This window comes from Balaenoptera acutorostrata, chromosome 3, assembly GCF_949987535.1.
Source record: "Balaenoptera acutorostrata chromosome 3, mBalAcu1.1, whole genome shotgun sequence".
NCBI lineage: Eukaryota > Metazoa > Chordata > Mammalia > Artiodactyla > Balaenopteridae > Balaenoptera > Balaenoptera acutorostrata.
Window position 1 is genome coordinate 72,792,744 of NC_080066.1, and position 24,105 is coordinate 72,816,848.

Consider the following 24,105-nt stretch of genomic DNA (forward strand, 5'->3'; position numbering starts at 1 on the left):
ATCTTTATTGGAGTATAATTGCTTTACAGTGTTGTGTTAGCTTCTGCTGTATAACAGTGAATCAGCTATCTGCATACGTATATCCCCATATCCCCTTCCTCTTGCGTCTCCTTCCCACCCTCCTTATCCCACCCCTCTAGGTGGTCGCAAAGCACTGAGCTGATCTCCCTGTGCTATGCGGCTGCTTCTCACTAGCTATCTATTTTACATTTGGTAGTGTATATATGTCAATGTTGCTCTCTCACTTCATCCCAGCTTACCCTTCCCCCTCCCCTTGTCCTCAAGTCCATTCTCTACGTCTTTGTCTTTATTCCTGTCCTGCCCCTAGGTTCATCAGAAGCATTTTTTTTTTTTTTAGATTCCATATATATGTGTTAGCGTACAGTATTTGTTTTTCTCTGACTTACTTCACTCTGTATGACAGACTCTAGGTCCATCCACCTCACTACAAATAACTCAATTTTGTTTCCTTTTATGGCTGAGTAATATTCCATTGTATATATGTGCCACATCTTCTTTATCCATTCATCTGTCGATGGACACTTAGGTTGCTTCCATGTCCTGGCTATTGTAAATAGAGCTGCAATGAACATTGTGGTACATGACTCTTTTTGAATTATGGTTTTCTCAGGGTATATGCCCAGTAGTGGGATTGCTGGGTCATATGGTAGTTCTATTTTTAGTTTTTTAAGGAACCTCCATACCGTTCTCCATAGTGGCTGTATCAATTTACATGCCCACCAACAGTGCAAGAGGGTTCCCTTTTCTCCACACCCTCTCCAGCATTTATTGTTTGTAGATTTTTTGATGATGGCCATTCTGACTGGTGTGAGGTGATACCTCATTGTAGTTTTGATTTACGTTTCTCTAATGATTAGTGATGTTGAGCATCTTTTCATGTGTTTGTTGGCAATCTGTATATCTTCTTTGGAGAAATGTCTATTTAGGTCTTCTGCCCATTTTTGGTTTGGGTTGTTTTTGTTTTTGATATTGAGCTGCATGAGCTGCTTGTATATTTTGGAGATTAATCCTTTGTCAGTTGCTTCGTTTGCAAATATTTTCTCCCATTCTGAGGGTTGTCTTTGGTCTTGTTTATGGTTTCCTTTGCTGTGCAAAAGCTTTTAAGTTTCATTAGGTCCCATTTGTTTATTTTTGTTTTTATTTCCATTTCTCTAGGAGGTGGGTCAAAAAGGATCTTGCTGTGATCTATGTCATAGAGTGTTCTTCCTATGTTTTCCTCTAAGAGTTTGATAGTGTCTGGCCTTACGTTTAGGTCTTTAATCCATTTTGAGTTTATTTTTGTGTATGGTGTTAGGGAGTGTTCTAATTTCATTCTTTTACATGTAGCTGTCCAGTTTTCCCAGCATCACTTACTGAAGAGCCTGTCTTTTCTCCATTGTATATTCTTGCCTCCTTTATCAAAGATAAGGTGACCACAGGTGTGTGGGTTTATCTCTGAGCTTTCTATCCTGTTCCACTGATCCACATTTCTGTCTGATTTGATTTCTTCAAACCAAAATTTGAAAGACTGGAAAAGGATAGTTCCAAAGATTAGTCTCAGAGCTGCTGGCGTGATTATTTTGACTGGAAGCTCTCTCTCTCCTATTATATGGAGAGATTCCATGTTAAATGAAAAGAAAATCTACGATAATAACCTATCAGTATAGAATGCACACTTTCAGAGAATATAAATAAAAACAGGCCCAACTAGCATCTCTCCCCATTTCTGTCCTGTCAAAAGATCCTTAGGGTATATCAATGAAGGTCTCTTTTGGGAATGGCTATACCTGATACTGCAAATGTCAAAGAGTACTTTTAGATACCAGTGTCTTGTAGTTCCTGTCTCATTTTAACGTGTATAAGGAATAATAAATAAGACCAAAATAATTTCCCTACTAAGCCAAGATTTCCATCTTCTTTACCACAAACCTTTAAGAGTTAAACAAAAATCTATAATATCTATGTAAACATCTAATAAGCAGAAGCTCCAGACTGGTCAACATAAATCCAGATAGAAAATTATATAGAGAAAAAGGGTGGATTTGTTTCTGTGCTGTTGCCTTAACTAAAATGTTGCTCTAGGGGAAAAGGAAAAGTTCCAGTAGCTCAGTTTGTCTCAAGATTCCATGAAAAACAGCCCTTTTCTTTTATACAACAAGAAATCTCAAAAGACAAAATTGACAATGCTCGTCAATGAAAGCAAATTATTATGTTAACTGACACCACAGACACCTCTTTCCAAAAAGGGTTTGAGAAAGCAGGTCAATATTTAGCCTTTAAAAATAACAAAACCATTTCCCCCTACACATTCATTCACCATCACTAATTTAAAACACGAACACCCAGACTTCTAAAGACAATCACAAATGAAGATAAAAACTTGGCTTAAGACAAGTTATAAAAACTTAAATATAGAAGACAGTTTCATACTCCAGGGTGAGATTTCATCAAATGTAATAAAATCTAGCCAAGCAGAGACTGACCAGGTCAGTTCTCAAATGGTAAAATAAAAGATGCTTAAATTTAAGGGAACAGGATTGAGCTTTATGAGGTATATAGGTCATGTACAAGCCAGCCCTGAACGAATAATCTCAGCCAGTTTCACATTAAAAAAATTCTTCCATTAAGAAAATGAATATGGTAGAATTAAATATGATTTTTCTCGTTCCTTTTACCTTTCTGCGTTTTCCAAATTCTTTAAAATAAAGCACTTATTACTTTTGTATTTAAAACTTTTTTTAAGGGCTTCCCTGGTGGCGCAGTGGTTGAGAATCTGCCTGCTAATGCAGGGGACACGGGTTCGAGCCCTGGTCTGGGAAGATCCCACATGCCACGGAGCAGCTGGGCCCGTGAGCCACAATTGCTGAGCCTGCGCGTCTGGAGCCTGTGCCCCGTGACGGGAGGGGCCGCGATAGAGAAAGGCCCGCGCACCGCGATGAAGAGCGGTCCCCGCACCGCGATGAAGAGTGGCCCCCGCTTGCCGCAACTGGAGAAAGCCCTCGCACGAACCGAAGACCCAACACAGCCAAAAATAAATAAATAAATAAATAAATAAATAAGAAAATCCTAAAAAAAAAAAAAAAAACTTTTTTTAAAAAAAGCATTAATAGGGCTTCCCTGGTGGCGCAGTGGTTGAGAATCTGCCTGCTAATGCAGGAAACACGGGTTCGAGCCCTGGTCTGGGAAGATCCCACATGCCGCGGAGCAACTAGGCCCGTGAGCCACAACTACTGAGCCTGCGCGTCTGGAGCCTGTGCTCCGCAACAAGAGAGGCCACAATAGTGAGAGGCCCGCGCACCGCGATGAAGAGTGGCCCCCACTTGCCACAACTGGAGAAAGCCATAGCACAAAAACGAAGACCCAACATAGCAATCAATCAGTCAATAAAGAAATCTTAAAAAAAAAAAAAAAAAGTTGAAAAAAAAAAAAAAGCATTAATAGTGGATTTCAATGCCTGAATGCTGAAACTTCAGGAGTAGAAAATAATCTCAAAGAAACCTAAAACTATGTGGACAGGTTGCTGTAATTCACAAGGTCAAGACTCTCCCACTTGCCAAGTAGACAGTTTGCCCTGAGGGCATCAGAGATAACAATGCTTGTACTTTGCCCCAATCTTCTCACTGACAAAATAGGCTTTTGTCTAGAGTCACCAGATGCCTCAGCAAGTGCCTTAGCCAAGTGCCAGAGGCTCAGAGCCTAGATAACACAGCTGAGGTTTGGTACTCCTTACAGGGATTAAGAAACAATCTCCAGCCCACAACTCTATTGAGCAAGCTTTGGCAGCTGCCAGGGCCAGTAAAGAATAATGAGGGGACAGGGGTCCAGAGACATAGTTACGTTTCTTTCCCATACCAATGTTCTCCTTTTGTCCTCAGACGGCTCATGTTGCTGCCAACTTCAGGTCTTACGGACTCCTTGGTTTAGCCAACATGGCTGTCTTTTTCTTTTTTCTTTTTGGCTGCGTTGGGTCTTCGTTGCTGTGCACCGGCTTTCTCTAGTTGCTTCGAGCGGGGGCTACTCTTTGTTGCGGGGCTCGGGCTTCTCATTGCGGTGGCTTCTCTTGTTGCAGCGTACGGGCTCAGTAGTTGTGGCACACTGGCTCTAGAGCACAGGCTCAGTAGTTGTGGCACACAGGGTTAGCTGCTCTGCAGCATGTGGGATCTTCCCAGACCAGGGATCAAACCTGTGTCCCCTGCATTGGCAGGCAAATTCTTAACCACTGTGCCCCCAGGGAAGTCCCCATGGCTGTCTATCCTTTTTAAAAAACCATGCTGGCAATGATGGGATTTTAGTAAAACTTAAACACTTCCAAGTAAACCGAGGGTACCTTGCTCAGGGCACTTTCATAAAAGTTAGAGCCTTGATTCTACCTAGTTAAATCCCTTCCGGCTTTCATCTTGGCACACCAATATTAATAGGCTGTGCTTGAAGAGTTGTAAAACACTCAATATCCAACCATTTCCTGTACCTTGCAATGTTAAGTACTAAGGAGGGTTGGGGAGGGGAGGGAAAAAAACATCAACAACAAGAAATGGAAGGAGGAAAAAACCCTTCTTCTCAGGGCAATGCCTAGACTCCAGAGACCAGGTCCAAGCTCCGTCCCTGCTGTTTCCAGCCACACGACAGCCAAAGCCAAGAACAATCCTTCCACTTACAGAGCCTTCCACACACTTCCCTCCTCAGCCAACCGTGGAGCCAGGATGAGAAATTCTGTTGGCACATGCCAGTTCTCATTTATGAGCCCCGTTACTACCTCAAAGGCTGCTTGGCCCAAGGCCTGCCCTCTCTTTGCAGGATCTTTCAAACTTCAAAACGGGGTCTTTTCTTGGACTCTTCCTAAGACACTGAGGTGGTTTACTAGACCTCCTGTTTCCAGCCTAGGTCCCATCCAATGACTTCTCTGAGGACAGTATTCTCAGGGAGCAGGCAACATCATCCAATATGGAAGGACAATTTACCCACCCATACACAGTGGAGAAAAACTGAAAGATTTTATACTAAAGATAAAAGCAAACACTTTCAGAAGTAACTTCAATGGGCCATCAAGAAAGAGGTCATAAGAGTTGAAATGACCCAAAATCGGGTGACCCTCTCCTTTGCTGTCACAATACAAAAGAGAGGGTGGGAAAGAAGATACCTGTTTTGCTAATAATTCAACTCTGTTCTGCACCCACAGCTTATTTCTGAAATCTTGTAATAGAAATTTTCCTACATTGAAATTCCACACCCTATTGACTAGGAGTTGAAAAGAGACATTTGGAAGCCAAATTTTTAGACTATTGTTTGCCTTTCCATCCTACCATAGACCCCTTTCCCCCCATAATTCCATCCCACCTTTTAGGGATTAAGAGAGAGTAAAAACTTAGACATAGTTAGACATAGTTATTGCTTAGAGCCTGGTTCTCTATTGCCTTTGGTAAAAAAAAGATGAAAGATTTGTGTGTGTGTGTGTGTGTGTGTGTAAACATAACATTCACAACAGAAAACTGCTATATTATGCAACTCACTGCATTTTCATAAACATAAAATTACATAAACACAGCCGTGTAACACCCACATCAAGAAACGGTATTTTAGCAAATGGTTCTCAAATGGGATTTTGCCCTCTAGGGGACATTTGGCAATGTCTGGAGACATTTTTGTTTGTCTCAGCTTGGGGGGAATGCTATTGGCACCTAGTGGGTAAAGGCAAAGATACTGCTAAACATCCTACAATACACTGGACTGCCCTCAGCCCCAAATGCCAATGATGCTGTTGTTGAAACTTCTGGATTACCCTCCAGAAACCCTCCTTCTACCTTCTCTCCAGTAAGGGCTTTTTCTTTTCTTTTTTTTTTTTTTTTTTATTTAAGAGATTAGAAGTGGTCCCTGATCAGATTCAGGGCCAGTTGCTTCTCGGAATGTTTGGTGATATTCTTTTTAAAGTTTAATTTTTATTTATTTATTTATTTATGGCTGTGTTGGGTCTTCGTTTCTGTGCGAGGGCTTTCTCTAGTTGTGGCAAGTGGGGGCCACTCTTCATCGCGGTGTGCAGGCCTCTCATTATCGCGGCCTCTCTTGTTGCGGAGCACAGGCTCCAGACGCGCAGGCTCAGTAATTGTGGCTCACAGGCCTAGTTGCTCCATGGCATGTGGGATCTTCCCAGACCAGGGCTCGAACCCGTGTCCTCTGCATTGGCAGGCAGATTCTCAACCACTGCGCCACCAGGGAAGCCCCCCAGTAAGGGCTTTTACCACTGAAATGCAAAACTCCTTTGCTCTAGCAGAAAAGCTGCTGTTACCATGATCACAGATGAGAAAACTCACCTGCCTGGGAAAAACAGGAGAGGCTGCAAAGAAGAAAAAATAAAACAGAACAAACATTTGTTGCCGGTTTACAACTACTAGACTACCACATACTATGCACTTACAGTGTGCTTTTAATCCATAACAATTTAAGGAAAATGAGATTCAGAGAGGCAATTTGCAAGATTCCACATATATTCAGTGGCAGTGCTGGGGTTCAAACACAGGTCTAATTACAAAGTCTATGCTTTCATTTTAATTCCATTGTGGAAGTTCAGAATGATTTGGAAGAGGCTGTGAAAGGCAGAAAAAATATGGAAAGTGGTTAAAGTAAAAAGCAAAGATCACTCTTTCATTATTCACAAGTAGCATAGGAAAGGAACTTTTCCTTAAAGTATGACTCAATCCAGTAAACCAAATTTAACTACACAACTAATTAAGTTCTTCTTTTTTTTTTTTAAGAAACTTATTTATTTTATTTACTTTATTTTTGGCTGCGTTGGGTCTTCGTTGCTGTGCATGGGCTTTCTCTAGTTGCGGCGAGCGGGGGCTACTCTTTGTTTCGGTGTGCGGGTTTCTCATTGCGGTGGCTTCTCTTGTTGTGGAGCACAGGCTCTAGGCGCGTGGGCTTCAGTCTTTGTGGCATGCGGGCTCAGTGGTGTGGCGCGTGGGCTCTAGAGTGCGGGCTCAGCGGTGTGGCTCGCGGGCTGTAGAGCGCAGGCTCAGTAGTTGTGGCACATGGGCTTAGCTGCTCCGCGGCATGTGGGATCTTCCCAGCCCAGGGCTCAAACCCATGTCCCATGCATTGGCAGGCGGATTCTTAACCACTGTGCCACCAGGGAAGCCCCTAAGCAAGTTCTACAATCCCTTTCAGAGAAATTAAAAATGTTTTTGTAGACATCTGTTCCCTGTTGTAGGTTTGTACGCTCTCCATTACACAGGGAAGCAATGCCCAGTATTCCATCTAAGTTAGCTACATTCTTGGTGCTCCTCAGGGATCTATCCTGGGCCCCTTCCTTTTTGTCTCATTCAATGGTCACATTCTCCCTAGGTAAGCTCACCCACCTTTATGGCAACAATTACCATTTATTTGTTCACATTAGTAATTCCCATATCTTTAGATTTTCAGTTCTCTCTCATAACCTCCAGACCGTAAGGGACATTTCCACTTGTTTTTTCATTCATTTAACTCCCTTCTCCTAATTAACTACTACTCATTCTTCAGATATTCACTCAGACTTCTTCATGGATATTTTCTCTGACACTGACCCCGATATGCATGTGATTATTTGATTCCATTCTGTCTCTCCTACTAGATTTACTATTCAGTAGCCTCCAAGTTGAACTTCAGAAATGTTTCTGAAAGATGTAGAAGAATATAAGCAGGATAAATACAATGATAAGGAACCCTTTCCTAAAATAAGATCAATACGAGAACATTTAAGAAAAGATAATTTTTACTAAGTGAGCACCACATTAAAATCTAAGTTTCCGGGAGTTCCCTGGTGGTCTAGTGATTAGGATTCTGAGCTTTCACTTCCATGGCCTGGGTTCAATCCCTCGTTGGGGAACTCCCGCAAGCCCCATGGCTTGGCCAAAAAGAAAATAATAATAAATAAATAAATAAAATCTAAGTTTCCTTTAAAAGTTTGTTTCTTGGGAGGTACTATTTAGGCCAAAGATATCATCTCTTGCTATCAAGTCCTAAACTACGCTGATCTCAAATTCCTACCCAAAACCATCCCTAAAGGGTGATAAACCAGCCATTTGCTATTTTTCTTGCCAGTAGCAAGTAAACAGGTGATAGCGAAAGTACTAATATTTATTTGTTGTTGTTAAAAATAACACTAAACCATCAAAGTTTATACTTAGGCACTCATTCCCCACCCCACCATCACAAAGCCCAACTCCACTACTTCCTCACTGACACAATCATCCAAACATACCTCTCAGGCTGCTCCCAGTTCATTTCAACAAGCTTTCACCAGCATCAAAGCTCTATGCGGGCAAGGGAATGGGAAGGATTAAAGTGGGATTTGTCTGCCTCTTTGCTCCTGCTTTTGGTTATTAGATATGAAATGGAAGATGAAATGTGACTAGGGAATAAAAACAAATGAAAAATCTGAAAATATTAGTCAAATATGAAAATGTCATTGGAGTATTATTTTCCAAGTACCTTCCCAGACTTTTCTCTGCATTGAATGCCACTTCAGGTCAGTAATCCAGAAGAAGCCAGACACAGCCCTAACTAACTTGGTTTCTAAACAACAGTCAGTTTTTCCTCTTTGTGTGATATCTAAGGACACCTACCTGCTTAGTTCTAAAAGGCTGATTGGAGAGTTGGAAAGTGCCATTATTTTGAGCCTTTAAGTCTGCTCTATCCCATCCCTTCCCCTGCTTTGAAAAGAAGCTCCATTTCACAAAAGCTAAGGGACAAAACCCCAAAGCTTCCTAAATCAGTAAGTTTAGAATTCCATTTCCGGGAGCTTTGCCCTAGCCAAACTGCTACCCAGGGAGTGGCAAACTGTACTTTTCTTCTTCCTCAGTGATGCATTGGCCTACAACCAGAAACATTTCACTTAGCTCTTCAACATGAAAACTTCTGTCTCTCCAGTCCTACAGGCCAACTGCAATGTTCTGGCCAAGAACTGCCACCAGCACACAGCTAGAAGCATAGCACTGGCGCCAAGCCTTCAAATAAGGTATCCTATTCACAGCAGGCAAAAACCTGTAGTCAGTAGTACAGTGGTTTTCTTTATACAACCAACACTGTGTCCAGACTGTAATGAATACCCATGGTAGAACATATAAAAATGACTACTTTTTCCTGGTTAATTACTTTCAATTGGAGAGGAGAAGAAAAGCCCCTCTCTAAATCTCCATAATGAAATATAATCCCATCTGGTTAGGACTGGACCAATAACAAATGTAAAAGTGAGTATCATAAATAACAAAAAATAATTAAAACAACTACAGGATATTAAAGAAGCATGATATAGATTCTAAGTGTAAGTCAGAAAAGGATAGAAAGTGAAGAGTAGCTGAAGGAGGTTACAAAAGGCACTGGGCCTAAGAAAGAGAGACTAGGCTCAAGGATATTTATGTTGGTAGGACGAGAACAGCTCTGTTCTTCGGTTTGCCTATAGGATGGTTTTTGTTTAACTCAAGGGTAAGATATGAGGTTAGCATATACAAATGGCTTTATTTCTTCAGTGATCAAGGGAACCTAAAGAGAAGGAATTTGTGGGTATTGTGAGGAACAAGAAAGTCAGAACTGGGACTTCCCTGGTGGCGCAGTAGTTAAGAATCCACCTGCCAATGCAGGGGACACGGGTTTGAGCCCTGGTCCGGGAAGATCCCACATGCCGCGGAGCAACTAACCCCATGTGCCACAACTACTGAGCCTGAGCTCTAGAGCCCGTGAGCCACAACTACTGAGCCCGCCAGCCACAACTACTGAAGCCCGCGTGCCTAGAACCTGTGATTGGCAACAAGAGAAGCCACCGCAATGAGAAGTCTGCACACCACGATGAAGAGTAGTCCCCGCTCGCTGTAACTAGAGAAAGCCCGCGCACAGCAATGGAAACCCAATGCAGCCAAAAATAAATAAATTTATAACAAAAAAAAAAAGAAAAGAAAAGAAAGTCAGAACTGAAAAGTAAATGCTACAGAAGAATAATCATTATATTGGGCTGGATTCAATCCACGGACCCTTAAATTTCCACTATAGAGAGACTCTGGACCCCAAGATTTCTTCTGTCATAAAATAATTCTGTACACTAAATAGATAACATAACCAAATCAACTTTATGTGACTGGCAAAAAAAAAAAAAGAAAAGAAAAAGAAAAAACAAAGAACAATGTGAATGGTTTGGGCCTAGCAGTTATTCCATCCATTGAGTATACACTCTGGAGGGAGCCAGAGATGGGAGACTTGAACTGGCTGTTCAGTTATCTGGTTTCCATTGCAGTGTGTCTCCTCATAGTGTAAGCATTTTGCCAGGGTTAGGGTAATTCTAGTATTTACAAATACATATTTTTCATCAATACAGTCCTCAAACACGAGTCAGCTTTTACATGAGACCACAACTGAAGAAATAATGGTTTGTTTCAATGCTAAAGAAAAAATTGTTCATGTTGAATTTATGAAGCCAGTATGGCAATCTCCAACATATGTATAAGCAAAATGAAAAATGCCTTATGGCATATTTTATCTAAAACAGACACTCTACCAGATGTTTAGGAATCTGCATACTGATAGAATTAAGATCTAGTCTAATATGGTGTATATAAATGTGTAGTCACTTTGTATGATGACTTCTTCCCCACATTTGCCAATTTTTTCTCCTCCTTTGCAATGGTATATGCATACTCAAAAACCTAAAAAGATCCATCTAAAGTACAGATTACCGTAAATTTTGAGAGCATAGATAATACAAGTATCAGTACTAAAAACCATGTTTTAAATTTTATTATACGGGGACTTCACTGGCGGTCCAGTAGTTAAGACTCCGTGCTTCCACTGCAGGGGGCTCGGGTTCGATCCCTGGTCAGGGAACTAAGATCCCACATGCCGTGCGGTGCAGCCGAATTAAAAAAAAAAAAAATTATATGAAAATTGTAGGTTATGTGATTATAATTTTGCCCCAAACATGACATTCCATAATGATTTTAACTATAAGTTTGCAGCATATTCAAGTATGTGTTCATCTCTGATAACAATTAGCATTCTAACTATAATGAGACTTAAAATCCCAGCAGGGAAATACTTTATACTCAAAAACATTTAATTTTCTTCCTGACTTCAAAGAAATAGTATGTGTTTACCAAAAAAAAGCAAAGAAAGACAGTGAACCTCTACTATTTTTGTGAAGTGATGCTGTCTCTTCTTAAAACAGCATGTTTAATTTGAATATGTCCAGAAGGAGGCTCAGCAACAAGGTCTTTATTGGATAGCTGCATTATTTTATACTGGAGTGTCATGGATTTCTGGAAAATTAAGACCACCTATTGTCCAACATAAGCACAGAAATGCATTCACAAATCAAAGAGAAAAGAAGCTGCTTTTGGATTAGCAATAAATTTAGATGATCTAAACCTGTCTTCTGCTCACCTCCAATTTAAATAGAAAAAAATCACAAGTTGCCTATATATGGCAAAACATATCTAGTCATAGGAATTTTGTTCAAATTTGCTTTAAAAATCTGAAACAATAATTTTAAAATGAATCAGTAACACTGATATGGATGCTCTACTTTAAAGGCTATAACTATCAAAAATTTATTAATTAGTTCTCCTAATTAAGGGGATAATGAGAAGTCAGATTCATTATGTCTATATTCCTAAATGACTGACCCAACACAATGAGCATGAAAAAGGAAAGCTGGAGGAAGATCTTGACCATGCTGTAAAACACTTGAGGATCACATGATATCTAAAGTGCAGTGCACAGCTCCATCTGCAAATGGCAAAAAGCAAGAACAACTTTAAATGTTCCCTGGCTGAGTGAGTAACAGGGATTTCCAGAGGCTGTATAATGAAATCAAAGTCCTTTCCGCAACGACAGTGGTTTTTAACCAAGAGGCACATTAAAAGCACCTGCTGAAGTTTTAAAAAAATATGTACATGCTTGGGGTCCCCAACCCTATAGATTTTACTTCAGTCGGGCACTTTTACTTTGTAGAAGCTCCAGAAGGGATTCTGACATGCGCCTCCACTTGAGAAGCCTCAGCACCAAGAGACTCTTCATCCAGAATTTCTCTAACCTCATGCTACTTTGGTTGGTATATGATGAATATGTACACCTCCTTTCTACAATACTCTCTGTACCAGTCAGTGCAGAGTTAAGTATTTAACTTCTAAAGAAACATATCAAATAGGAAATGTCAACTCTGAGCTGAGTGGGCTGGAGGACCAGTTTACAAAAAACTTTTTACGGTAAAGAGAACCCATTACTAAACAAAAACAGAGGCCAAGAGAAGACATACAGATGGCCAACAGGTACACAAAAAGATGCTCAACATCACTAATCATCAGAGAAATGCCAATCAAAACCACAATGAGATAGCACCTCACACCTGTTAAAACGGCTATTAAAAAGACAAGAAATAACATGTGTTGGCAAGGTTGTGGAGAAAAGGGAGCCCTTGTGCACTGTTGGTGGGAATGTAAATTGGTGCAGCCACTACAGAAAACAGTTTGGAGGTTCCTCAAAAAATTAAAAATAGAACTACCATATGATCTAGCAATTCCATTTCTGGGTATTTATCTGAAGAAAACAAAAATACTGATTTGAAAAGACACATTAAAAAAAAAAAACCACATATGCATCCCCATGTTCACTGCAGCATTATTTACAATAGCCAAGACATGGAAAGAACCTCAATGTCCATCGATGGATAAATGGGTAGAGAAAACGTGGTGTGTGTGTGTGTGTGTGTGTGTGTGTGTGTGTATACACATATATACAATGCAATATTATTGGACCATAAAAAGAATGAAATCTTGCCATTTGTGACTGCATGAATGGGCATTATGCTAAGTGAAATAATTCAGACAGAAAAAGATAAATACCATATGATTCCACTTATCTGTGGAAACTAAAAACAAGTGAACAAAAACCTGAGGGCATGGACATAGAGAACAGATTGGTGGCTGCCTGAGGTAGGGGGTGGGGGGTGGGCGAAATGGGTGAAGGAGGTCAAAAGGTACATTTCCAGTTACAAAATGAATAAGTCATGGGGATATCACATAAAGCATGGTGACTATACTTAATAATACTGCATTGCATATTTGAAAGTAGCTAGGAAAGTAAATCTTGAAAATTCTCATCACAAGAAAATTTTTTTTGTAACAATGAAGATGTTAGCTGGACTTACTGAAGTGATCATTTTGCAACATATACAAATATTATATCATTACGTTGTACACCCGAAACTAATATAATGTTATGTCAATTATACATCAAAAAAAAAAACGCCAAGAAAGGATTTAATGGAAAGGTTTGGCTCATTTAAACCAAGCTAGTATTTGCCACTAAGGCTGGAACCCAGTGGTCTCAAATTTGAAAATACTCAGTTAGTGTATTTTTCACAGGCACACAGTCGAGTTGTACTCTCCCAGTGGACAACATTTCAAGTTGAAAACTGACCACCTCCTAAAAATCTAAGAACTGCCTTTTTATTTTCTGCAGCTAGTGACAAATTCACAAAAAGAAGCATCTCAATCCTTATTTTTCTCTTCTCCGTTTAGACTACCTGTAGTTCTAATCCTTTCAAAAGGCTAAAGTTTGCACTCTTCAAAGATTAACAGAGGGGAAAAAAAACTTTCCAAACTAAAACAATCATGTTATAGCCATTTCAATGCTTAGAAAAATAATTCAGAAGGCTGAAGTATATACCAAAGAAACTGACTTTAATGGGAAATAGCTAAGCAAGAGCCATGGTTCTTCAACGTGCGATCAGCTCTACCAAAAGGAGTCCAACAAACCCTTCCAAACTAACCAATCAAATGATAAAACCTCAAACCTTAATGGTTCCAAATGCTCTGAGTCAGTCTCTTCCTGGAAATCAGTAGGATTCAGAATATTAGCTATTATAAACTCATTATTTTCCAAAACCTCTAGGGGCTTCCCTCTTCAAAGTCTCTAGGGATATCCTTTCTCCTTAATTTCACAATGACCTTGCACGTCATAGCTAACAACATTGTAATATCAGCAACAGCTAACATTTACTGAGTACTTACTACATGTTAGACATGGTGCTGAGTGCTTAACCTTCTTTATCTCATCTACTCCTCAAAATAACCCTATGAGACCAGTACTACTATTCACTTCCACATTACAGATGAGAAAAGTGAGGCTTAGAAAAGTTTTAAATATCTCTTTTGCTTTCAAAGTCCCAAACCCTTAGGATTGCTTCCAATTTTAGGTTCCTGTCAGTTTGTCCATAAAGAGAAAAGATATATCTGAACATCACTCAGGAAATTAAAAAAAAAAAAAATCATACCTACTGTCCAGAGTTACTTTTTACCCCTTCAAGTTTTTGGTGAATTTGATCTTCACTATTAAGAGGACAATGTGCTCTACAACAGTGGATCTCCAACTTTTGTGTGTATCATGATCAATGGGATAGCTAATGGTAAAACATAAATTGCTGGGCCTTAAGCCTAGAGTTTCTGACTTGGGGGCCTGGGATGGGGCCTGATACTTGAATTTCTAACAAGTTCCCAGATGCTATGCTGATGTTGCTGGTATAGGGATCACAGCTTTATAAGAAGGTAAAAGGAAGTAATTCCCTCTCACCTTAGCTGTCACCTTTCTCATGTAAAAACACTTCTCTACGGAGCACTTCCAACAAGAGAGACACTTAGGATTTAAAAACATCATGAAGAACCTAGGGGTAAGACGGGAATAAAGACACAGACCTACTAGAGAATGGACTTGAGGATACGGGGAGGGGGAAGGGTAATCTGGGACAAAGTGAGAGAGTGGTATGGACATATATATACTACCAAACGTAAAATAGATAGCTAGTGGGAAGCAGCCGCATAGCACAGGGAGATCAGCTCCGTGCTCTGTGTCCACCTAGAGGGGTGGGATAGGGAGGGTGGGAGGGAGGCAGATGCAAGAGGGAAGAGATATGGGAACATATGTATAACTGATTCACTTTGTTATAAAGCAGAAACTAACACACCATTGTAAAGCAATTATACTCCAATAAAGATGTTAAAAAAAAATCTCCAGGTTCTGAAAGCTAAAAGACTTCTTTTTTCCCCACTTCACAAGGGCTCCAATGTCACAAATGACATTAAAGCAGTGGAAATCCAGAAGAAGGAAAATTAAGGTCAGAATGATTGTAAACTCTGCTCAAGAACCTTATCAGGCACATATTACTTCTTCAGTCTGAAAAGTGTTTCCCTTGGGTCTCCTAAGGCAAGAGAAATGCCCAAAGGAAGAAATAAGTAGCTTGTTTCATAACACTAAAAACACAAGGACAGGCTCTGAAAACAAGGGAATTTTGCTCCATAAGTAAAAAAATCACAAAATGCTATGAATCCCTATCTTTCCTTTGTCACACTATTCTCCATCTCAAAAGAGCTATTCCTCTTACTGAAGACTGACCCAAACTCTATACTTTCTTAGGTAGCTTAAATATTGACTATGTCAATGTCATCTAGGATGAACAACTTCAGAGAATAGGATTTGTTAAAAATGTCTCCTCAGCCAGCCTGGGAAGCTTCATACTTGGGTGGGTGCTCTCAACCGTGACTAAACTGTACCTAGAGAAATATATTTTAAAATATTAATATGGCCTAGCACTTTCCTGATGGTAATCCTTCCAGGCCCATCCCAATGGCACAACTGGGAAATTAACTGAAGAGAAAAGCAATCTCCTCTCTGCTCTCTACATTCAGATGCTCCTCCTCTACAGCTTTGCCATGCACAGACTCATTTCTATACATATACACTGAGATAGAACATTCGCACACACACAAATAACTCTCGGCAGGAACCAAAAATCAAAGCCTAACCCCAACGTTTTTAAGTGAGCAAGTCCAATTTCCTTCTTTGTAGCCCTTGACACATGCTGGCTGGGAGCCGTCTGGATTTTTTTCTGCCTTGTTCCTGCACCAGAAGGCTCTGCACTGCAGGTCAGAGGATGATAAGGAAATGAACAGTGTAATTTCCAAGGCCTCTGAACACAGCCCTGTCAGCAGCTCTGGAGGCGGGTTACTCAAGCATGGCCTGAAGAGTGAAAACCACAGAGAGGAGGGCTCAGACAGCCAGCAGTGGCAGGATCTCAGCTGTGCATGTTACTGCCACCTCCAGCCTGAAAGCCCAAGCCCTGCTGCCTCCCTGGATGAGCTCTGTTGGTAAAAGCTCTTACACCCAAATGGCAAAAATACAAGTTCACGCTGGGGGAGGAAGATTAAGGACTAGGACTTAGATTTTCCATGCACTCTTGTGCAGAAACAAAAACATTTAGTGCTTCTCCAGCATACATGAGATTGCACCTGCTGGCAAACCCACAGTAATATCTATCCAACATACTCAACCCCGTACCAGGGATATGGCCAAAAAGGAAACTCAATTCATATGAAATCTGAAATTAAACAGGCCACTTCAATATCCTTTGAAGCCAATTTCTGGTTTCTACCTCATCAAACCCCACTATAAATATCAGGGCCTTTAGAACACATCACCAGTATGCAAGCTTCCCAATCCAGGTTTGGAACTTCTCCTGAGAACAGTGCTGCAAGTCTTAGCCAACATGCTTATCTATTCATACTGGGCTTCCGGTATAGGTGGAATGTTGTTATATTTCAGCCCGTTATTGCCTAGAGCAAACTGAGACATATTTCAACTCAAATCATGTTATTCTTCTTTTCTAATATTTACTAAATGCTCCATATGTGCCAAACACCGTTCTAAGTGTTTTATATGAACTAACTAATTTAATTTCACAAAAATCCTATTAAGGAACTATTGTTTCCTCATTTTGCAGATGAGAAAACTGAGGTAGCTCAGTTAAGTAATTTGTTCAATATCACTCAGTTAATAAGTGTCAAAGCTGGGATACAAACCCCGGTAGTTTGGCTCCAGAGTTTATACTCTTAACCACTAAGTTAGGCATAAGAGCTCATGCGCAGTTTAAGTTTACAAGACTGGTGTTTTAGGTTAGAAGTGGCTCCCAATGCCCAACTTATGAAGTGTCCACCTTTAATGATGGTTAAAGAAAATTCACAAACATTAAAGTATATAGCAATTATCTGGAGAGTCTTCTGGAAGTACAGATTTCTGGGCCCCTACCCCTAAAACTTATTTAGCAGATCTGGGGTAAGGTCCAAGACTCTGCATTTCTGACATTCAGATGATATGATGCACATGGTTTTATGGACCACAATTTCAGGAACTCTGCTCTAGGTGGTAAAACTGTAAGCAAAGAGCAGCAACCATCGCTGTTGTGTTCACCAGTGTACACCCAGTACTAAGCACAATACCTGGAATGTAAAATGCACTCAATTAATATACAGAATGAATGAAAGATGATAATGGTATCTAACAGTACCATCTCTTTACAAAACAGTTAATATCCACAATACGTTTACGGTCTGCCTATTAGTGATATATCCAAGAAGCACAAGGGTAGGGTTTTTTTTTTTTTCATACCTGCAATTGCCAAATAAAGAGGGAACTGGCAATGCCTCAATGATTACAATGAAAATTTGACTGAATGCAATACTCCAGAACACACACAAACACACACTCTCAATAAGTCAAACTCAAAGTAGCAGTTTAACAAGTAGTTTTCCCTCTGTATATATAACACAGGAGATTCAGCGCCAGCTATAAATGGTTGTTCTTCGTAAACATCATCACCTTACCAAAGAAAGTGAAACTCAAAGATCCTTTGTTTACTGAGTGCCTACAATATTTTTTTTTTTTTTTTTTTTTAAAAAAATTTATTTATTATTTATTTATGGCTGTGTTGGGTCTTCGTTTCTGTGCGAGGGCTTTCTCTAGTTGCAGCAAGCGGGGGCCACTCTTCATTGCGGTGCGCGGGCCTCTCACTATTGCGGCCTCTCTTGTTGCGGAGCACAGGCTCCAGACGCGCAGGCTCAGTAGTTGTGGCTCACGGGCCTAGTTGCTCCGCGGCATGTGGGATCCTCCCAGACCAGGGCTCGAACCCGTGTCCCCTGCATTGGCAGGCGGATTCTCAACCACTGCACCACCAGGGAAGCCCTGAGTGCCTACAATATTAAAATCGGTATAGAAAACAAATGAAAGCAGTCTTAAGAGCACCTAGGCATTTACATCCAATGTTTCTGAGGTAGTCTTTAAAGTGGGAAAACAGAATCCTTCATAACAATGAAGGATTTGTTAAGAATCCCAGAGTAACAATATGCCAGAAGAACTTGGTAAACAAAAACCTGGCTTTGCTACTGACTACCTGTGAGAGTCTAGGTAAGTCACATGACCTCCCTGGTCTCAGTTCCCTCTTCTATAAAGTGAGGAGATTGGACAAGATAATCTTTCTCAGGGCCCTCCTTGAATTACAACACCCGGATGGAAAACAGAGCTGCTGAAGAAAAAATAAATTAAGCTCAGACTTCGTTGTAGTTAGAGAATGCATCTCTGTCCCACATAAATATCAACTTCTTTTAATTTTTTCCAAGAAGGAAAATGCTTGAGGGCATTTGGCTTCAGGAAGCACGGCTAACTGCTATGTCATCACTAGCTGAGAAAGAACAGCTTGTGAGGGAGGAAGGTGTTAAGAGAGAAAGCCCTGGATCAGAAGGAATAAAAGAGACCTGACCTTGGTTGAGCAATGAGGGATTGCAACACGAGAGAAATGAGATGGAAGGCATAAACTAGGGCAAGAAAACAAAATCAAGGGCAAAGGAAGATGCTCTTAGAACACAGGATATGATGCAAACATGATCGTAAGGGGAAAGAGCAAAGAGCACACTTTAGTTTTGTCTCCTAAACTAATGGGGGAAGTGGTAAATATGTGTATGCAGCATTCTGAGAGCAGCAGAAGCTGAGACACAAACATGGGGAAAGCACAGTGCAGTGTTTCTACCTTCCAAGATCAAAAGCAGCAGCTGAAGAGACAAGGAGAGCTTCTGGCTGCAAACTTTTAGATCCTTTAGCCACTAGAGCTTTACTTTATACGATCTGGGAAAAAAAGCAGTCTCACCTTAAACTCCTGGTTTAAGCCCCAACTCAGAGTCAACACAGATAGATCACTGCCTTCTGTGGTCTGTAAATTCTTTTTTCTTGCCTGTCACAGTGGTAACGTGAGCACTAAGCTGGGGACATTCAGACAGGCACCCTCCCTCATCCTACCTCCCCTTCCATCCCTAACTCAACAACCTATCAATCAAACCAAAGACAAGGAGCAGACAGGAGCTGGAAGGCTCTGTCTTGTTTATTCCTCAACATTCCCTCCTCCATCTCTTCAGCTGGCAGGAAGTATGAGGCAGGAGCGTTCAATGACAATTCAGGGCAGCAGAAGTTGCTAAGGGACATCTCTGGTCTCTCCTAGAACTCTGGGAAACAGCACAGTGAGCCCTGCCAGAGAGAGGTGTGGTGGAGCAAAAGTGGGATCCCATGAAGGGAAATCCACATTCTTGGCTGATTGAAATTCGCTCAGCCATAGACTGAGATACCTACCTTGATGAGAGAGGAGGTCCTGAGGTAGAGAATTAGAATATTCAAATCTCCCTCATTAGCTAGTTGTAGACATGTGACAATTCTGTCCTACACCACAAACTCCACTTGTCTTCTCTCTTGTTTCCAAGGGGTTAGAGGAGTGGGTATGGGTAAGGAGACTCCAGCTAAGACACTTTCCAAATTTTATGAGTTTTCCCTCTTCATGACAGCTTCCAGCTCAGAGTATGTAATTCCTAGATTATATCAAAACATCTGTTTTTTTGTTTTGGTTCTGTTGGTTGTCCCCACATGGAAGAAACATTCCAAACCAGTTAAGCCATAGGCAAGCCCATATCTCAGAGAGAAAAATCTTAAGGAAGTTTTCAAAGACTTAGCTTACGAGTTATAGTATTAATCATCAAACACCGACTCAAACACCTCTTATGCCCAACACCCTGGGATCCTTGTTTCTCAAAAGCTGCTCCACTCCGAGATTCCTAGCCTGTGTTCCCTTTTGCGTCTTTCCCTCCTTCCATTCCAGAAACGCTGTCTCTCTGCACAGTGTTTTCATCTCCTAGCAACTTCCAAATATTTATTTACATAATTATTTATTTCAATGGCCAAATGCTTTAGAATGGCACCCCACAGAACCAGACTATTCAAGAGGGTTGAGGGAACAGGGAAAAGAACTGAGAAAGCAGGTTCTTGCTTAGAGTAACATCAAACTGCACAGCAAATTTCCTCTTCTACGAGTACTTTTCAGCAATTTTATCTTTCCTCCAAAAACAGAAGCACAGTCTCTTTCCCTTTTCTCTCTCATTCCACTGCCCCATTCTCAGTCTTTTTGGGTGACAAGGCATATAACACAGCTATATTATTAAGAAGCAAACCTCCCTGGCACCAAGGTGTATTCTTAGCTGAATATACTGCACCTTTCAGCCCAATTATAATCTGAAGGGCAGCCACCCAACCAGTCCCTGAACCTGAAAGAAGAAAAAGGGTTCTATTGCTTCTCTGCTGGAGACTCTCAAGGACATTTAGACTTAAATCCAATATGAGGATAAGCATCATTAATCCTTTCACCCACAGACCACTACTGGGCTTAGTTAGAAGATTGCAACATGAGTCAAGAGTTCTAAACAGAAAGGAAACTGAAGGCCACCCTCAGAAGTGGCCAATTTTCAGCACAGGAAGAACAAAGATTATGAACATGGATATACGGCAAGAGTTTACTGGAGCCAGATGTAGGGAACAGTCTAATGGGCCTGGAACAGAAGCAAGAACTCCTGGTACTCCTAGGCCTCTTTAAAACAGTATTATCCATCTGCACCCCAGAGAAAATGGTAAATCACAGCCAGCACAGGATGCACCATGCCGGTAACCAGCTGGAACTTGACTCTGCTGAGGTGGACTGTAGCATCTGCCACCTAAACATAGGCAGACTCTCTGGCAGCTGCCACTGGTAAAAGGGAATAAACCATTGTGTTATTAGTGGAAGAAAATTCACAGCCCTGTTACCAGGGAAGCCCAGATGTTGCTAAGAGTTACAGATGTGCCAGAGGCAAGGACCAAAACACCTACAGCAAAGAGAGTGCAACCTAGCACTGAGAGGACACCACCACCCAAACATACACATCCTGCCTCTATTAACACTTACATATGGAAAGAGGTACTCCCTGCTGCAGCTGATGCAATTACACAGAAATCAATTTATACTGCATCTGCTGGGATCAGCTGAAAGCACAGGGTGAGCAGAACACAGAGCGGAAAATCAAGAGCCAATGAACAGCTCATTACCAGGTCAGCCGCTTTGCAGGAAATTGTAAGCTGCAGAAGTTTAAGGCAGCCTGAGCTGACCCTAGATTCACACCCACTCTGGTCTAACCCTGCAAACTCCATTTACTGAGACATGAACTAAGATCATCTTCCCAAAGGAGGAGAACCCCTTGTGGGGCTGCAGGCACCTGTCCTTCCAAGTCAAGCAGAAGGCAAGGTATCATTACACCATTTGGCAGCTATTAAACCACCAGGAGACCTTGACTCCCAATAGCTGAGGGAGATACCCAGCCAAGAACTATACTTTAGTGGCCAAAGAACCTCTTTCAAGGCCAAACTTTCATAGCCACTACACTAATCCATAAGACCTGATTAAGTACCTCAGTACCTCCTGCTCCACTGTTTACCTGCCCCAAACTGTGACCTTTTGCTCTTTGGCAGTCACCAATAGAACACTTGGCAGATATCATGTAATGAAACTTACTTAACCCTTTTCTCTTCCAGAGACCCAGCAGCACCATTTATCCCATTAAAAACAGCACTCAATTGAAAGCCTATTAAGTTTATCAACTTGTTAAGTTTATCAATGGCTCTAAGGATGAAATGTCAATCAAGCTGGGAACCATATAAAGGTTGATGCCAGTCTCTAGTAACAAGTATCTGAGGTGGGACAAGGACAAGGCTGGAGGTTCTTGACTTACGGAAAATTCATTCTACCAAGCAGCTACCCCCAACAACAGATACTCTTCTCCAAAATGTCCAGGCCTGCTGTTAATCTATCTGTAGGGAATCCCCTAATTTGGAACAAAACCACGTTATCATTACCAGCTGCTCTGACCTTGTAATTAGTCATTACCCACAAACTAATGAGCCTCCCACAGAGTGCACATAGCATTTGGCGGTTAGTCCAGGGCAGTTCTGACTGGCAGCGGGCAGCCAGCTCTGGCCGCCTCTTACCTTTTCAGACTTGACTTTCTTTAGCGGGCGACACTCATTCTCCCCTTCCTCTGGCTCCGGTTTAGCTCCCAAAGGGTTGAGCGCTGCCCCAGGCTCAAGAGCTATACTCCCAAGCGGCTCCACAGCTCCTGGGTCCACCCCTGTGCTTCCATCATACTGACCACCACGTCCTCCCAAGGGAACTGGCTGGAGGACCCCAGGATCCTTTTCTGAACAAGTCCCCACTCCTTCGCTTCTCTCCTTCTTGCTCTTAGACGAGCTGTTCTCCTTCTCCTTTTTGGAGCCGGCTACACTGCGGGGCGCCTTAGCCGCCTTCTCTGAGCCCTTGGGAGCGAGAGCAGCAGCCAGGCTTCCTGCACTGGCACCATCTCCTGAGCGTCCCTGCACCTCTTTCTTGCTAGCTGCCCCCTCACTTGGAGTGAACAGGGACGTCCCTGGAGGGGGTTTGCTAGTGTCTTTGCCACTCTTATTCCTTTTAGATTTTGATTTGCCTTCCTTCCCTTGAGGACCTGGCACTGGGGTCACAAACTTGATGTTGTCTGGTAGTGTAGCCACAGCATTGGGAGCTGGTATCCCCACCTCCTTTGAGCCTGACATTTCCAGTTTCTGCTGGTCCTTTTCCAGATCGGCGTCCAGGTCAATGATGAGATTCCCTACTCCAATGTCCCATTCATCCCCACTGTCGTATGTCTCAACCGGGTTTGCATCCACTCCTTTCCCTCCGGAGGCTCCACTGCTCAAGGACATCTTAGAGTCAACGTCCCACCTCAAGATTCAAGGCTCTTCCTTGCCCCCAGCTTTCCTATTTTCAGCTTCAGCTATGTTCTCAGACCTGCCACATTGGTCAGTATATGCCCAGTGGACAACATCATTGCTGGAAAAAGAAAATTTAAAGAGCTGTTAAAGGAAACAATACAGGCAAAGAGACTGAAATAAACTCCCACAAAAAACAGACCCTTCCTAGGTGGCTATCACATCACAATAGACAAGACAAATAGACAGGTTCAGTTGTATTTCTAACCAAGTCACACTGGACCAAGGGAAAAGCTAATTCCCATTCCATCTCCCCAGGGGAGAGTACAATATTTGCAATTGCCCGGAAATTCAGCAGTAAGTCTTAACTAGGAATCCTCTAGAGTTAGTTTCCCATTCCCAAGAGACGTATTTCTACTACCACTGCCAGGTGGCAATCCTCCCTCAATCAATACAGGCCCTGGCACATCCTCTAGCACAACTTTACTCATACCTCTTTTCTCCTTGCTTCTTCTTGAACTATCACAGGTTCAGAACATAGTCTAGCAAAGGCTAAATCCCTCTACTAACAGGGCCTGTCCCTACTAAAAATAATATAGATTCCTTGTCATTCTACTGCTGGGCGGGGGGGTGTCTAATTGTGGGTAAGTAAAAGAGAAAAGCAAACAGAACTGGGGAAAAATACAATATCAAGATAGGGACAAAACCTGCAATTAGAGGAGGCAATCCTCAGAGAGTACTTAACCAATCAGCTTCAGTTCAGTTAAGCCAGCCTCACTAAACTCCAGGTTTCAAATTATGTCTAAATAGCAGAATTCAATGTACTCTTTCTCACTGCCCACTAAAATACCCAGGAAGAGACAAACACACACACACACACACACACACACACACACAGAGAAAAAATGTTACCCTATCAATAACTGAACAGTACTAAAAAACCTCATGCTAGAATGTGGGAAAAGTCTCTACATTCTAATAGTATAAGACTGATGGCACTATATTGATAAATACCAGGGCCTCACCACATGGAACAGAGATAGCTAAAAAAGGGGGTGGCACGGGGTGGGTGGTAAAAAAGGCAATTTATACCTCTCCTTGGGGAGTGTACCATCTAGAAAACCTGGCAACCAACATACACCATCCAGATATTACTTTATGATGAAGCCAAAGATTTCT

General features: G+C 41.6%; 1 protein-coding gene across 6 annotated transcripts in view; it reads right to left on the reverse strand.

The window, feature by feature from the left end:
• The window catches only part of ZNF609 (zinc finger protein 609), a 232,199-nt gene that overhangs the window by 177,594 nt on the left and 30,500 nt on the right, over positions 1-24,105 (reverse strand). For 4 of the 6 annotated variants that reach the window (XM_057542958.1, XM_057542959.1, XM_057542957.1 and 1 more), the window contains one exon: positions 22,174-23,047. The exons of the other annotated variants lie outside the window; for them this stretch is intronic. In XM_057542958.1, coding sequence (XP_057398941.1) covers positions 22,174-22,920 — 747 coding nt within the window. In that variant the 5' untranslated portion in view covers positions 22,921-23,047. The remainder of the gene's footprint in view (positions 1-22,173; positions 23,048-24,105) is intronic. 6 annotated transcript variants of the gene reach the window in all.